We start from the raw sequence: 18,251 nt of genomic DNA on the forward strand, positions 1-18,251 counted from the left end.
GTGGGCGGACTTAGTGATGGAGTGGATGCGGTCAGAAGCTCAACTCAGGGTCAAATCATCAAGGTTGCAAACAATGTGGTTCGGCCTCATACAGTTGCCAGGGAGAGCAATGGAGCCAGTGGCTAGGAAACAAAGTTTGTGGCAAGGTCTAAGGATTATGGCTTCGGCCTTTCCAATGTTTAGTTTGAGGAAATTTCTACTCACCCAGTATTGAATGTTGGACAAGCAGACTGACAACTTAGAGACAATGAAGGGGTGGAGAGGGGTGGTCGTGAGGTAGAACTGGGTGCTATCAGCATACAAGCGGAAACTGATACTGTAATTCTGGATGATGTTGCCAAGGGACAGCATGTACATGAGAAATCGGAGGGGGCCAAGGATAGATCCTCAGGGGACATCAGAGGTAATGGTGTGGGAGCAGGAAGAGAAGTTATCCAGGTGATCCTCTGGCTACGACTGGATAGATAAGAATGAATCTAGGTGAGTGCAGACTCACCAAGCTGGGCAACGGTGGAGAGGTGTTGGGAGGTGGATGGCGTGGTGAACCATGTCAAACACTGCAGAGGGGTTCTTGGGAATGAGGTGGGCTAAGTGGATCAAGTATCAGTAGGACAGCATTTAGGGGATAGTGATCATTGCATCATAAGGTTTAGGCTGACTATGGGAACGGACAAAGAGCAATCCAGAGTAACAATAATTAACTGGGGGAAGGCCAGCTTCAATGAGGTAAGGAGTCAAAAGCTGGCAGGAAAACCAGTAGATGAACAATGGGCAACCTTCAAAAGAGGAGATAGTTTGGGCACTGTCAAGGTCTGTTCCCTCAAAAGGGAAAAGTAAGGCAAACAAATCCAGGGTTCCCTGGATGACAAAAGAGGTAGAGATTAAGATAAAAAAAGAAAAAGTGTGCTTATGACAGATGCCAGGTGGAAAATATATTGAGAACCAGGCTGAATATAAAAGGTCCAGAGGGGAAGTGAAGAAGCAAATGAGAAAAGGAAAGAGAGAGCATGAAAAGAGACTGGCAGCTAGCATTAAAAGAAATCCCAAAGTTTTCTATGGGCATATAAATAGTAAAAGGGTGGTAAAAGGAAGAGTGGGGCTGATAACAGGCAGAAAGGGGATTTACACAAGGAGGCAGAGGGCATAGCTGAGGTATTAAATGAATAATTTGCATCTGTCTTTACCAAGGAGAAAGATGCAACCCAGGCAATGTTGAAAGAACAGGTACGTCAGACACTACAAGGGTTTAAAATGATAAAGAGGAAGTATTAGATAGGCTGTCTGCACTTAAAAGTGGATAAAGCACCAGGACCAGATGAGATGCATCCAAGGATCCTGAGGAAAGTGAGGGTGGAAATCGCAGAAGCACTGGCCATAATTTTTCAATCTTCCTTAGACTTGGGGGTGGTGTCAGAGGTCTGAAGAAATGCAAACATTACACCCTTGTTCAAAAAAGGGTGTAAAGATAAGCCCAGCAACTATAGGCCAGTGAGTTTAACTTTGGTGTTGGGAATACTTCCAGAAAAAATAATTCAGGACAAAATCAATAGTCACATAGACAAATGCAAGTTAATTAAGGAAAGCCAGCATGGATTTCTTAAGATAAAATCATGTTCAACTACCTTGCTGGAGTTTTTGTTGAGGAGTTAACAGACAGGGTTGATGAGGGCAATGCTGTTGATGTGGTGTACATGGATTTTCAAAAGGAGTTTGATACAGTGCCACACAACAGACTTGTGAGCAAACTTGTAACTCATGGAATAAAAGGGACGGTAGCAACATGGATACGAAATTGGCTGTGTGACAGGAAACAAGTGGTTAATGGATGTTTTTCGGGCTGGAGGAAGGTTTGTAGTGGAGTTCCCCAGGGATCAGTGTTGGGACCCTTGCTTTTCCTGATATATATTAATGACCTAGAGCTTGGTGTACAGGGCACAATTTCAAAGTTTGTTGATGATATGAAACTTGAAAGCATTGTGAACTGTGAGGAGGGTATTGTAGAACTTCAAAAGGACAGACAGGTTGGTGGAATGGGCAGACAGGTAGCAGATGACGTTCAATGCAGAGAAATGTGAAGTGATTCATTTTGGTACGTAGAGCATGGAGAGACAATATAAAATAAAGGGTACAATTCTAAAGGGGGTGCAGGAGCAGAGGGACCTCGGTGTATATGGGAATAAGTCATTGAAGATGACAGGACAGGTTGAGAGCGGTTAATAAAGCATACAGTATCCAGGGCTTTATTAACAGGGGCATAGAGTACAAGAGCAAGGAAGTTATGTTGAATTTGTATAAGACACTAGTTCGGCCTCAGCTGGAGTATTGCATCCAATGCTGGGCGCTGCACTTTAGGAATGACCCGAGGGCATTGGAGATACTACAGAAAAAATTCATGAGAATGGTTCCAGGGATGAGGAATTTCAGTTATGAAGATAGACAGGAGAAGTTAGGACTGTTTTCCTTGGAGAACAGAAAGCTGAAAGGCGATTTGATAGAGGTATTCAACATCATGAGGGGTCTGGACAGAGCAGATAGAGAGAAACTGTTCCCACTCATGAAAGGGTCAAGAAGGAGAGGGCACAGATTTAAAGTATTTGGTAAGAGAAGCAAAGGTGACATGAGGAAAAACTTTCATGCAGCAAGTGGTTAACGTATAGAATGCGCTGCCTGAGAACGTGGTGGTGGCAGGTTCAATTGAAGCATTCAAAAGGGAATTAGAGTTATATGAAAAGGAAAAATGTGCAGGATGAGAGAGAAGGCGGGGGAATTGAACTGAGGGAATTGCTCTTTCACAGAGCCAGTGCAGACACAATGGGCTGAATGGCCTCCTTCTGCACTGTACCGATTCTGTGATTCTGATTGTGATTGTGAATGAGGAAGAGAATTTATCTTTTGCCACAGTCGCATAGGACGTTATTTGTGATTTTGATAAGAGCTGATTTATATTGAAGCATCCACTATCACCATTATTCAAAGAGCTCAAACGTCATTAAAAAAATCATCCATCTAGAGGAAGACTGGAGGTGTTTAGCATTAAGGTTCAGATTTGTTTGCAGCCAATATTTTATGTACAATAATTTAAAAAGTAATTGGAGCCTACGAGAGTCAGAAACCATGCCATTTTGCTGAGAAATGCAAGAGTTAGAATTTCAGTATGAATGGCAATCTCAAGGCATTAAGCACCAAGACATTTGAATTACTTGTAATTTAAATATACATAGTTAATTGAACTCACTCATATGGAAAATTAAAAACAAGCACAGATGGAAATATTTGATTGTCTAATAATCTCAATGCTGTATGTTTAAAATTAATACAGCGCTCAATTAATAACTGAAAAATGCTTTGTATATCTTGGATCATTAGTTTTAACCGGTACAAAGAGGCTGATATTTATCACCTTTTCAAATTGCCAGATGTGATGGGAATCTGACATGAATTCCAGTGCACAGCAGAATAGCTAAACAGGGCACCTGACTGCCCTGGTCTACACACCCCACGGGGCACCTGACAGCCCTGGTCTACACACCCCACGGGGCACCCGACTGCCCTGGTCTACACACCCCACGGGGCACCCGACAGCCCTGGTCTACACACCCCACGGGGCACCCGACAGCCCTGGTCTACACACCCCACGGGGCACCCGACAGCCCTGGTCTACACACCCCACGGGGCACCCGACAGCCCTGGTCTACACACCCCACGGGGCACCCGACAGCCCTGGTCTACACACCCCACGGGGCACCCGACAGCCCTAGTCTACACACCCCACGGGGCACCCGACAGCCCTAGTCTACACACCCCACGGGGCACCCTGGTTTATATAATAAAACAAATCCCTGCTGATCAAGAGCTTTAATGCTACCATTAAAGTAATGAGATAGTGAATAGACATTTTAGTCATACATGAAATGTCGACTTGCTACTTTCATCTCACTTTCTCAGTTACAATTACCTGAGTCAGAGGACTTACAATCTATTAAACAATTGTTCATCATAAAACAAACTGTCAAAATGAAATGTTTTCATTGCGTCAAAGGAAGATTTAAAAAAGCAGGCTGGTAATACTGATGGCCCAAACGTTGGCCAACTTGTTCAGAATAAATTCACCTAAATAATGCTACACCATATCATTCTGGTGCCTTCCTGCCTGCGAGCCAAACCTACACTGATAGTTTGTCCTGTAATAATGCTCAAGGATCTTGAATTATTACAGAGATAACCTATTAAGTATATTGCTAACCTGTTTCTAAATTCAAAGAAAAATGTTTTCGGATTCTTTCATTTCTACATCTGAAGTCCAAGATTATGGAAGCGGAGACAATCAATGACTTCAAGAGGAAGTGGGATGGCCACTTGAAGGAAATAGACTTACAGCGCCAAGGAATCGAGCAGGGGAGTGGGACTGGCTGAACAGCTCTGTGGAGAGCCGGCATGGAATTGATGGGCCAAATGGCCTCCTTCTGTGCCGTATATGACTATGAGTGTCATGTGCAAGATATTTAATAAGCTTTTTAAAATATTAGCATTTAGAATTTACTGAATCAGAGTTTATACTAAACATTTAATTGGATTCTCTTCGGTCTCGGAAAACATCAGTAAACATCCTCCATCTCATCAAAAATGCTATAGGAGATTCAGCAATTTTATTAGAAATGCAATGTCCCAACCTTTCCAAATAACTGCTATCAGAACAGATCTGGATCACTCCATTTACCACTTTGTGGTTGGAATTCAGAGAAATTCAACTGGTGAAACATTCATGTTTCAAGTTGTTGAAACAGCCAGAAAACCCAGACCACTCAATTCTGGAGAGAACTGGAGTGATGCCAGACATTATATCCCCACAGCATGTGTCCAAATGCAAAACTATCCTGTGTAATTCAACACATGAAGTCCAACAATCACACAATAAAAATCACTTCGGGTGACCGATTCTGGGACTGGGCATCCATCAGCACTCGATTATTGGGTCATGTTTGGAAGTACAACACAAATCTGAACATTCTAGCTATTTCTGCAACTGAAGTTAGATGATCCAGTGTAAGTTACCAGGGAGAACATGATCATCTTTTAAGAACTGAAATTCTACAACGACATTTGGATTTAGTGTTGGTTAACGACACTTAATAATTGGCTTTAAATCAAAAAGGAAATACCAGTGTTGAGATATCTGGGAACTCCTCCAATAAGACCAAAATAGGATTGACAAATAAAGGAGTCCATATAGATCACAAATGATGTACAGCAGCTTTCAGTGGGATGATCATGTGATGCTGTTTCATGGATTAGTATACAGCAAGAATGGAGACTCTTGCCCATCAGTGCAGCTTTGAATTGGAGATGATAAAATCTAGGTCTAGAGCTTCCTCTGCATTTGAGCTGTGACGGAAATCACACCTGCCAAATGGGAACATATTAATTTCATCATATAGGGCATTGCAAATGACTTTTGGGAAAGCAGAACTGAACAGCTAAAAGATGGCCTCACATTTGCATTCTGAGAAGACAATGACTAGCTGAGAGACAGTTGAATAGAGAGACAATGGGAGTGCCCACTGATTGAATTAGCAAGATGGGTTTTGTCAATAGTGATGAGCAAAAGACATCGACAACCTTTGACTTTGCAAGAGAAAAAATTCCAACCCCGAGTATGTTTGAAAAACGGAAATGACAACAACCCTCCAAGTTGTTGCTGCTTCAAAGAGATGGTCACATGACCTACCTGCTGCAAAATCCTAGGGAACCCACAGTGGCAGCTTAAACTTTAAGATTACAGACAAAGCCCCTCTTCAGCCTTCTGGTACCAGAGAAGCCAGCCTGAAATTGTGCACCTGGCCCCAGCGAGGACTCCAAGACCTTCACTTCAATCAAGGACACTACTGCAAGGATACTAAGAACCTTATCTGTATTACAATTATTATGAACTCTATTTCAAACCCCCGATTTCATTCTTCCTCTCTATCTATTTGTGTGTGTGCCTCTCGCATGCATGCGAGCTGTTACATCACGTATTTTAGTGATTTTAACTGGGTTAGAGTGATAAGGCTAATAAACTTGCATCTTTCTTGTTTAAACCTAAGAAATCCTGTCTGATTGATTCATTTGCAACTGTAATCAAAGTGCAGTCAGAAAGGGCTCACTGAGGTGGTAAGCTAAAATCAGTGTTTAAAAAGATAAACCCTGTTATGGCCAAACCATGAAAGGGGCAAGAGGGGAGCCCGAGACCCCTTCCTCACCTGGTCGTACGTAACAGGGCACAAACCAACTACATGGCTTAAACGATCATAGAACTAGAGAGTAAGTTACATGCACTAGAACTAGAAGATGCCAAAGTCCCCGCTACATTTTAAAAAACAAACGACAATCTATCAAGCCTTTCGTCCAAGTGAATCGTGGCCCATAAAAAAGGTCAAGACTTCAACCCTGAAATGAGCGCATCCTTCAAATGGGCTTGTGTCTTCACATCGCCTCCAGATTTTCAGGCGCAGCAGGAAAGAAAGTCAGTCTTTTGATGTTTTATTACAATCTATTAAGTGTTTTTTTTTAAAACTATCCTCTGACCTGCTCTGTATTTTGTTTTTTTTTTAAAAGCATTTTTATGGCATAAGGAAACGTCACAGTAAAAACCGAAAAGCTTCCCCGATTGCAGGTTCTTAAATAAGCTGTGTCCAATATGCATGAATGATGCCGAAATGTGTTGAAACTTAAAATTCTAAGACTTGAAGTAGTAAATGGTATTGGCTTGGTGCTTTCCTTGGACGCTGATTTGCAGCAATTTATGCCCATTTTAAGTTTATGTGTTCAAATGAGATTGGGAGTAGACATGGGCGTAACTTGACTTCGGCAAAATGGGCACATTTTCGGGTCTAAATTCTGGGTTGAGCCCATGAAAGAAACTTCAGGCCCTGAGCTTTGTCACAGTTTGTTATTATGGAAGTTATGTGCCCAAGGTAACAATACAGTCAAGTTCTCCCCACAATGGTCTCATTACCTTATAATTCCCCTCCACTATAGCTATGTGTTGGTAGAATGATAACAGAACCATAGAAACCTAGACTACAGAAGGCAGCTGTTTGACCCATGTTTGTGCCAACTTTTTGTTAAGAGTAATCAAAGCTCATCCACAGCCCTACTCTCTGAAACCCCCAATCATTGCACCTTGCTGCAAAACTGATGCATGTTAATGCCGCACAGTGTTCTTAAATGAACAAATTGGCCAACAAGCTCAAGAAATTAAGAGTTGCGAATCTCCAGATCTTGGTCGATTTATGCCACTCCACTATTTATCTCGCACAAATGTCATCTTGCTTTTAACCTTCCCTTATTTTTAAGAACATGCTGGATTTGCATTATCCATTATTTAATTATCCATTAAATTCACAAAGGAAAGTTAAGGCTGGAACACAACAGCGGAAGTTCTTTTTTAATGATGTGATAGTTGCTAATGCAATTAATCCCTCTGGCCAGAAAGGGAACAAGCAATATATTGTTACAGATTTTAAAAACGTCAAACTTTAAATTTAAAAAAAAAATTAATTTTATGTCCCTTTCCTTCTCTGTACCTGATTTGACTCTACTACACCCTTATTCTTCACTGTTTATTTCTCAATTCTTAAATCTCACTGGGCAAGGATGCATTTTTGCTCCTGTCATTCACCAAGGTCCCAGATGCCCTGATCACATCATTACAAGCTTGCACCGCCAGCAAGTTATGCAGCAAAACAATTCAAGCTGAAGGGTGCTGAGAAAAGAAGTCTAACCAAAATGATGAGAGATGCCCCACTCCAGCAAAACTGGCCCAGTGACAAACACTACTACTGTGATTCAGTTGGGGATCAGCCTGCTAAGAGAGAAGGCACCAGTTCATCCTTACTCCACCCAAGAAACCTGGAGAATCCAGTGTGCGTGGACTGGAGAAATTGATTCCACATTTCTCCTGGAAAGCCTGCCAGACTAATCCTCGACGTTGCCGGAAGAGAACTGCTCCAAAAAGATCCTAGTAGCAGCTGTCCCTCTGAACCTGGATGCCAGACCAAAGGGACAACCGATATCATTCCATATCTTATCGTTCTCCTTCAAGAATTATTAAGTATTTGGCCAAAATATTTTTGTCTTTTTTTGTAAAGAGATCTCTGCAGAAAAAACTTCTTTATTTTTTCTTTAACCTGTGTGTGTGTGCATGTGTTGGGGTTACTTTAGAAGGGTATATATCTATAATTTCATATTTCAAACTGTGCTGAAATTTTGCATCTTGACTGAATAAGTCTTGTTTTATAATAAATTGATCATTTTGCTGTTTAATAAAGAAACCTGGTTGGTGGATTTTATTCTGAAATAAAAATAGAGTATATAATTGGCCATATCGGTAACTGGGTAAACACAAATATATGTTGCGAACCGTGGAGAGGTGGAACTAGAAAAAGACAGTGCACTCCTCCCGCCTCGATAGTAACAGTTCATGGTTATTTGAACCAATCAAAAATGAGAGGTATGCTATTTTTGTGCTTTGGGCAGGTATCAAGTACCAGCCTACACATATAACTCTCAACAGTTTGTAACTGCTCAATTTTCTCTAACTTGTTTGGTTTCCCAATCTGCAATGTAATGACGAATCTTCTAAAGCTTCATTGTGTACAACATATTCCTGGAAGCAATCCATTTCCATTTGGTTAAGCCATGGGATACGAGAGAGCCTTCCAGGCATTTCTACTCATTGTGTAAGGAAAAGTCAGCATTCCTGTCACTGTCACCAGCCTTTCCTGGAAAAAAATGCAGACTTTGAAATTGGCTCCACCCATGAACAAACATACCAAATTCCTCTCCCTTCCACCATCCCATCCAACCCCATTGCCCCGCGCCCCCCACCCCAACTTCAAAACTGTAATGCCGAGCAGTTTGCAGAAGTTTTAGGACGGTACTAACGGGGGACTTCACTTTTGCACAAGGAGCAATCAAGGTGGGCAGGCCTTCACAGAATGTATTCAGGACTGGTTATCCCTGTGGGGAGAAGGCAGGGGAATGACTTTAGGTGAATTGCTTAGACAGCCAATGCAGACACAACAGGCCGAATGGCCTCCTTCAACGCTGTAACAATTCTGTGATTCTGTGAAAATGTTAGAAGCACAAGGAAAGATGCAGAACTCTAGTGCGCTCCGACAGGTGGCCTAAAGGTTGAATATTCAGGGACCATTAGAATTAGATATAGAGTCAGAATTTAAGAAAAAGCTAAACGCAAAGGTGCTGGACTCAAGTTAATCGGGTGGGAAAATAGATAAACAGAACAGGGGGAAACAATATACATTTTAGAAAATTAATTCTTAATTTCATTATATTTTTGTCCATTGCCTTAGTTACCCTTGCTGAGTCTTAAAAATGTAATTTTACAGAAATTCTTCCTTTTTTTCCTTCAAGGAAGAGACATGAAGGAAACGAGGTTAACTGAAAACCAAAAGCAGATCTCCACAGCCTCAAGTAGACGGCTGACAAATCCCCGGGTCTCTGCTCAAATTAAAACCAAACCTTCCAAATAAATTGACCACGCGTGTCTGGGTGTGCTGAAATACTTGGTGCATCAAAACTATAATGCTGGCTGACCACCTGCAACAATGCTCATGAGCAGAAAGCAGGAGAAAAAGCCTCCCCTATTGTAACACGCACTATTTCACCACACTGCAGTTCACGAAGTAACCCTCTCACATATTGTCTAGCTTTGTCTCATCAAAACTTTTCCTCATTCATTCTCTGACCTCGTTCTGTTAGGCATCCTCTGAAATAAAGCTGCATTTGAGCTTGCTGTGATTCAGTTATAGTTGATCTGACAATAGCTGTGAGCATTACTGCAAAGGTTTTTGCAGCAAATGTGGAAACATATTCCAGTCTCATTTCTGGAAGCTTTCCTTATCAGTAGTGCTGGGGAGTTTGCTACCAATTGGGCCTATGAAAAGCCTTTACGCTTTTTTTTTTAATATAAGAGGAACATTCTAAGGCATTTGCTAAAGTTCTGAGTGAGATTTAGACCCTCTAAATCATCATCTTCCATCCTCATGTCATGTCCGATATCTCTTTGGAAAATAGCTGCTACATTTTTTTTCCTCCTTGTAGTTGTTATTTGTTATTCAAGTGGTAAAATGTTCTGGAATGACCACAACCTCTATCTTCCTCTCAGCTGGTTACTGGATCCAAGACACCAGATGCATAAACACACTTCTGTGATGCCGTAATGAAAATGGGACATTAGACAGCGAGAGGCAAACAATCCCCAACAAATACCCGCAAGGTAACACTTAAAACAAGAATTGCTGGACGAAGACAGGACAAGGTCTGTCGAGTTCACCTTCTACCATACTAGTCGTCATGATACAATGATGGCCCTGTTCACTAATCCCAGCAATCAATTTCGATCAGTTAGTCTACAACAGACTCAGACACGAGGTGAGGAAATCCCCAGTGGAGGAGAGCTTTGGAAACCGTATGTCCAAAGTTACTTGTTCCTCCCAAGCATGTCACGTCTCAAATTTTTCATATACAGTGCTCTAAAATATTTCCTGAAAGAAATTCAATTAGCATTTGGATGAATCAACACTATCTGCTTCCACCATCACCCTTGAAAACCTGTTCCATTGACGGACCACTCACACCCTGAAATATTGCTTCTGGAGATTAGTTTTGAATTTTCGCCCTTTCAATCGTAGACAGTGTTCTCTGGTTCCACTGTTCTGGACAAGGTGAAATAGTTCATGATCAACATTATTCAGTCCCTGTAGAAACCTAAAAACAGCAATTGTATCACCTCTCAATTTTCTCTTTTCTAGTGAGCACATGCTCAGTTTACATAATCGCTCCTCATAATTCAATCCCATCGCCTCAATCAGTCCCATTGCTCTTTTCTGTATCCTTTCAAAAGCTGCAATATCCTTTTAGTGCTGTGGTGATCAGAAATGTACACAATGTGGTCGCACCAATGATTTACAAAGTGCAGGATTACCTTGATATTTTGGCTCAATAGTGACCTCTTACTGACAGCCCAACATCCGATTTGTTTTATGTGCTGTTCCTGAGCATTGTTGTGATAACTTCCATTTACTGCCATTCAGCACCACCCCACCGCCCATCACATCTGATATTTCATGCACATTATTTTCTTTCCATTTAAGTAACAGTCTCTTTCTGGATCTTTTGTCTGTTTATGCAGCATTTCTCTACATTGAATTTCATCTTCCCAATTCCCAAATATATTCCTAGAGCTGATTCTATTCAACATTTCAGTCTATCACTTCCATTAGCTTAGTACCATCTGCAAACTTAGCTACCAAGCCAAACTGACTACCTACTTCAACAACAACTTGCTTTTATATAGCACTTTTAAGGTAGTAAAATATTCCAAGTAACTTCATAGGGGTGCAATTAGACAAAAATTGACACCAAACCAAAGCAGGAGACATTAGGGCAGGTGAATTAAAAGCTTGAGGTAGATTTTAAGGAGAGCCTCAATGGAACTGCAAGAAATGGAGACGCAAAGAAGGAATATTAGGATTAAGTTAGTAGAATCTATTTCCTAACTACATCAACAAAACACTGGGCCATCTCCCAAACACAGTGATATGCCATCAACCATTTATGGAGGTGAATGGGGGCTATGCAACTCTTTAGCAAATGTGAGCAAAACCAATGCAGACAGTAAGTTTTCAGACAAAAAATACAAACAGCACAATGTCCACAGTTACATCACTTTTACTTATATAGCCCTCCTCACAGGCAGGATGACATCTCAGAAGGAAAAGGATATGATAAACAGAGTGTGGGGAAAGGAGAGTAAAAAGCTGGACCAAAGTTGGGGAACCATAGGCACAGTCGAATGGGAGGTTTTTGAAAACAAATGATGCACAGCTCCTTTGGGCCAATGACTACTCATTCTACTGACCATCTGCTACCTGTGGTTGTTATAATTGCGGAAACTACACTGGAGGTAGCCATTTGTAGTTTAGATGGCAACTTTTATCCAACATGCACAATTAACTTGGAAGCAGTGTTCCAGTACAGAGTTAAAGTGATGGCCAGTCAAAAGAATAGAGCAATTAATGCACATCTTGAAACCGATTAGCAATTTCTGAGCATTTTTTAAAACTTGGTTTTGCTTGTGCCCGACATGCCATGGCATTTGAAAATGCACGCAATCATCTGGATTTGGCCAACTGAAAAACATATACATGCACATTTCAGTCGATAGCTACAACTGTATGTGACGTCGGTACACATTATGCTATTCAAAATAAGTAAACAGCTTACAGGGTTTAAAATCCAAACCCAATCTACTCCAAGTGTCCTTAATATCTTTACCCATCTGTTGAACAGAATAAAAATTATGTTTCACAAACTAGGGAGCTGCACAATACCTTCGGATGCAGGAATCTGGTTCTGATCAACTGCAGTGCATTCTGAAGGATGCATGCTGGCAAAGATCATGTGCCTGGACTCCACATACCAGACACTGGATGACTTTGAAAAGTGTTTACCCAGCATTTCCAACTGGGATTGGATAGTCAAAACCCTAAATCATAAAACCAAAAATACTGGAAGTAGGACTACCATCGATAAGGTTCTATTTTTCTTTCTAGATGAGTTCATAAATCCATAATTTTTGATAATATGCTTTTGACTGATTACTCTAGAGATTTACAGTACAGAGGCTGCTGGCCATTCAGCCCATCTTTTTGTTGGAAGAATCTGTAAATTAATCCTACTAGCCTGCTCTCTCCCCCAACCCTGCATCTTCCTCAGATTCAAATATTTATTTAGTTTTCCCTCAGAAGATGCAATGGCCCTTCCTTCCACTACTCCGTGTGGTAAAGTGATCCAGCAACTTTCTCAAGTCCAAACATTTCTCCTAAATTCTCTCCCCACTTCCTTGGTTATCAATGCAAATTGATGAGATCTCATCATTTTCCTAACCTGAGGAAACAGTATTTCTCTATTCATCCCATCATAAAACTTCATTTTTGAAACTTTTATTAAATCACCTCATCCTTCACTGCTCCAGTGTTGCAGGCCTCTTCTCATAACCTGCACTGCTGGTACATAGTTTTTAAAGAAAATGTGCGCAGTCGTTTTAATCCTGTAGCATAATATTCATATAAAGACTTACATTTATATAGTACCTTTTGTGACTTCAGAATGTCCCAAAGCACTTTACAGCCAATAGTGCCTTTGAAGTTTAGTCACTTGTTGTAATGTAGGAAACATGGCAGCCACTTTTTGCAAAGCAAGGTCCCAAAAAACAGCAAGGTGATAAAGGTTGAGGGATAAATATCGGCCAGGACACTGATTTTGAACAATGGATTTAAAGTGCGTTGCAACATCAACAAAGAGGAGAATGATTCATAATTTAACACCCAGTGTCAGTATAATGACTGAGGCGGGAGTAATGCACTGTCAATTCAGTCCCATGAATCCACAGGTCACAGCATATTACTGAAGTTTCCCACCTACCGGAAATTAGCCAAATTAAACACTTTATTAACCCCCCCAGAATAAAACACACCAGACCAGGTATCTTTAAACAACAAATTAACTATGTATTAATAAGCTAAATCTTAAACAATATGGAGATAAAACTATGTCTGAAAAGATTTTATAACTTCTTATTCCTCCTAACCCTCATACAGACACACACACACATACATACATTCAAAAGCCAACCATTAATCGGTTCTAAAAATGAGGTTTTAAATTAGAGCTGTTTCTTAGGAATAGTAAAACAACTAGGCTGTAAGTCTTGGTGGGTTACTTCTCGATTCGGTGAGGTGACCCAGAGTCGAATAGTCAGGTGCCACTCGAAGTCTCCAGGCGAGTTTGATGAACAGTCTGTAATGGATAGGTGCTTATGGTACTTTGGCTGCAGTAGGCATCACACATTTTTCAATAAGGAGTATAACAACAGGTCTATTTAGATTTTGAATTAGCAGTTTATCAGTAGAAATCTTACTGAGTTTCCAGAACTCCCGGAAACACAAAAGACAACAGACAGTCACTCCTGAAGCAGAAATTCTTAGAGATGGAATTAAAACGGAATTTGCTACCTCCAATAATGCAAACATTCCTTTCCAGGGGTCTTTTCCTCTTTAGGCGAAACACAACCTGTAGGCCAATGTAAATTTCCTGCTGAGAGACACGAATTCTTTCATTCATTCAGGAGAGTATGCTTCGTTGTTCTCCAGATCAAACCCGTTCTAGCCAGTCTTTACACACAGTCAAACTGATACAATAACTTCTGCTTGGACCAATCTTAGAATAGCCCCACTTGACATCCCCCACATCACTCGCCTACCCAGTACTCAACTGAGACAGTTTAGTGTTGAGCAGGATTGAGAACCCCCCAAACTAATTTCCTTATAACCAGAGACTTTCATTCAATTAATTGGATTTGAATCAGACTCCCAGATGAAGATTTCCTGTTAACCCTAGTTCCATAATAAGCTCTAAATGCATTGCAGCTGAAATTTCGGAACTATTTATACGTGTTATTTTTCCTGTAGTTGCAAAATTTCTCCACTTTTCTTCCTGCCTTCTTTGACTAGCTATGTACCCATGTTTCTGCCAATACAGCTGAGTTGGCCATAGAGAAATGTGCAATAGTGGTCTGATGCAGATTCTCTGCCTGGCAATATCAGAAAAGCTGGGAATGGAAACCTGCTGAGAAATTAAACTGACATCCCATTGTTGTATGTTAGTGCTTCAAAGTGATGTGCTATGTTGCCATGCATTATTATGCATTTCCTAAGTAAAAGCTGCCTTAATAATTTATCAAGCTCCTCTAGAATCTTTGATTTCCACCCATACCAATTTGCAACTGAACTGCTCAATTGCCTTATCTGGACAGAGGGTGAAAAATCAAATAATGCTGTTTGTCTTTTAGTGCCTTACCTTTTGACTGCTTAAATCTTCTTTCACCTTGTTCAATTCCTCTTGCTGAGCTTGAATTCTGGACTGAATCTCTGTTGATGCCTTTCCATTCGTAACGATCCATTCTACAGGGGAAGACTCACTGCTATTACGGCTTTTTGATGTTCCAATCATATCTCTTAAGAATGGTGGGCGTCTAACTCGCGTGGCTCTTGCGAAATCAAACGAAAATGCCGATCCTACAGAAGATACCAACAAATCTTTCCAAATTGAAACAAAACTACTTTATTAGCAAAATAATTGAAACAAAGATCAATTAGAAATCAAATGCTTGAAAACTCAGTCAATAATTTCAGTAACATCTACATTCATTATTTTGCAGTCAAATTTTTATTTTTTTTTTTAATAACATTTTTCTCAACTACTGTGTTGCTGGATATATTTAGCTACATAATCCAAATCCATGTTGAAAATTTTTTTTCACACAAATGTAGTGTTGGTGCATTTTGGCATTGCCCAAACCAAACCATTGTGAGATGGAATGAGAATACCTTCTCAATCCTCTTCTTCAGTATGAGAACAGGCCTCAACTCTACATTCATTGTGTATTTACACTAACAAACCACTTTGCACTGCTGTTAGTGTGAATGCACCTGCAAAACCTGACAAAATATACAAAAGAAAATTTCCACCTTTTTGTGCCATGCAATTTCAGTGGTCCTTCAATTCAACACAAAGGATCTTATTAAAAGGAATTTCAATCACAATCAGAGAAACTTACTGCATAGAAGGAGGCCTTTCAGCCCCTCTTGCTTCTTCTGGCTCTTTGAAAGAGCAGTCATGCTTTAATCCAACATCCCTTCTTTTTGTCCATAACCCTGCAAGTACCTGTCAAATTCTGATATCTGCTTCCACCACCTTTTCGGGTAGAAGTGTTCCAGAACTCTGTGAAAGAAGTTTCTCCTCATCTCCCCTCTTGATCTTGTGCTAATGATTGTAAATCTATGACCTCTGGTTATTTACCCACTCGCCAGAGGGAATAGCTTTTCTTTATCTGCTCTATCAAAGCCCATCATCTTGAAAACCTTCATCAGGTCATGCCTTAACCTCCTCGGTTCCATTTGACTAATAAAAATGGGACGGGGGGGGGGGTGGGGGGGGGGGAGAAATTAGAGATAGTGGATAATTAAACTGGAGGAGGGCTGTAAAAGCAGTGATCAGGAGGCCATCAAACTTAGCTTTGTAGCAAAAGCTTCTACAAAAGAACAAAATCAGCTCATCAGAATAAAAGAAACTTGAACTTAAGTCAATAAGGATGAGCTAATTAGATGGGGAACTAAAAGCTGGGAGGACTTCAGCCTCTTCAGATGCCCTGCTGACTGCTACATGCATTTCCTGGGTCACATTCCCTCAGAGAAAAATTGCCATATTCTGGTTTATAATCTTATTTTATGATTGATGCATTGTTCTTAGACTTAAAATAAGGCAAGTGTGACATTTGAGTTTTACAGTCTTCCCATTAATTCAAAAAGTTATTTTACTGGGTAAGTTATCTGGTAGCATAAATATAGCAAAGGAGGCACCGTATGTGTCAGATTCTTTGGGGTAGGAAATCACTGTCCTGTAAGTTTGTCAATTTCTCCAGCAGCAGGGGTTTAAAATGGTCCTTAGGTCTGTGTACATAGTATATGACCAGTTATAACCTGATCGCAAAAAGGTCCAGGATCAATGATGTCTTGTATGTCAGCTCTAGTGGCCAATGATGGGTCAACACAACTTTCTTCAATGAATTGGGGAGTAGTGGGGGGCTGCGGGGGAAAATAGGGTTAACCCTTCCACCACTAGGAGCAAGGATGAAGGTGTTGGGAGAGATTTCCAGAGGCCAGGGTGCAGTGGGTGAAATACTGTCCTCTGATAATGGAATGCTGGGAGTGGGATGTGAGCAGTAACTCTAATCCAGAGCAGTACAGCATGTGAGCAGGGATGTATGGCTGAAGACAGCTCAGTTGAGGAGCAGGGAGGTTGCTGCAAGATGCCAAGTGAAAATCTAAAACCTTAGTCCATTCAATGGGGCACAGGGAGCCAGTTAAGTTTGTCAAGATGACGTGATGACGGTATGAGGACTTGATGAAAATTAAATATATAGTATATATTTTATAAAGGTAACACTTAAACCAAGACAAAAGTAATTAAATAGTGAAGTCACAGTAACTGCAACAAAGTCGTCTCCTCTTAAATTCCATGCTGCTTAATTCAAAATCATCTTGGAACTAAATTCCAATTTTGTGCTGTTGACATTGCTAAATAAAAATGATTGGATAATTCAAATTGTTTGTGCCAAGAGGAGTGAATCATCACGTACAGGTGCAGTGCCATTTACTTGAAGACTCACCAACTTAATTTAATTAGCACTCTTGGATGTAAAAGATTATGACTGTATAATTTTTTTCCCCAAAAATGTGAATTGGCCATATTTTATGGAATACACAATATCTTATTGTGGCACCTGTTTTTCCACATAATATATATAAAATATTTACACATACATGAGAACCAGAGGGGATATGAGGAGAATCTCTTTTACATAGCGAGCTGTTATGATCTGGCATGAAAGGGTGCTGGAAGCAGATTCAATAGTAACTCTAAAAGGGAATTAGATAAATACTTGAAGGGAAGAAATTTGCAAGACTACAGGGAAACAGCAGGAATAGAACTAATTAGATAGCTCTTTCAAAGAGCCAGCAGAGGCTAGATAGGCTGAATGGCTTAATTCTATGCCATATGGTTCTACAATATGTTGGATACTGTTGAGATTATTTTGGAACCTTTACTTCATACAACTGCCATTTTTTCACATCTATTGGGTTAAAAATAAGTCTGAAACAATTGAAAGGATTCTTGCAACATGTATTGCTTGTTCAGACACGAAGACTGTAGCTTTTCTCATGCTGTTCTTCGGCTGCCAGCTCGCGTAGGGACTTTCCGCAGTTGGCAGGCATATTAAAAAAACAAATCTGGCAGGTTTAAGTTGCAGAGTCACGGCAAGTTTATCAGTCGATCGTCCTGCCTTGTAAACAAGCGGGTACAGTCACTACAGAAGCAGAAACACATGACAAACAAGCATCTCCATCATCACCATTGTGATGTAATTGATTTGTGTATGCTAGGAATGCTAAAACTGGGCATTACAAAACTCAATGGAGTGTGTTTCACAGGAGTGTAAATTTAATGTGGCAGCAACATCAGAATCATTCCCTGCTTGGGACAAACTAAAACCAAAGATTTGCAAGAGAACAAAACAGGCTAACGCTCACTGGTCAGAAATGAAACTCAATATATATCAGTGACAC

General features: G+C 40.5%; 1 protein-coding gene across 6 annotated transcripts in view; it reads right to left on the reverse strand.

The window, feature by feature from the left end:
* tbc1d2b (TBC1 domain family, member 2B) overlaps nucleotides 1-18,251 on the reverse strand; it is a 141,012-nt gene that overhangs the window by 39,356 nt on the left and 83,405 nt on the right. For 5 of the 6 annotated variants that reach the window (XM_068015282.1, XM_068015286.1, XM_068015285.1 and 2 more), the window contains exon 5: nucleotides 14,923-15,161. In XM_068015282.1, the coding sequence (XP_067871383.1) occupies nucleotides 14,923-15,161 (239 nt within the window). The remainder of the gene's footprint in view (nucleotides 1-14,922; nucleotides 15,162-18,251) is intronic. The other variant, XM_068015283.1, reaches the window with a different exon arrangement.

Source organism: Heterodontus francisci, chromosome 35 (assembly GCF_036365525.1).
Source record: "Heterodontus francisci isolate sHetFra1 chromosome 35, sHetFra1.hap1, whole genome shotgun sequence".
Classification (NCBI taxonomy): domain Eukaryota; kingdom Metazoa; phylum Chordata; class Chondrichthyes; order Heterodontiformes; family Heterodontidae; genus Heterodontus; species Heterodontus francisci.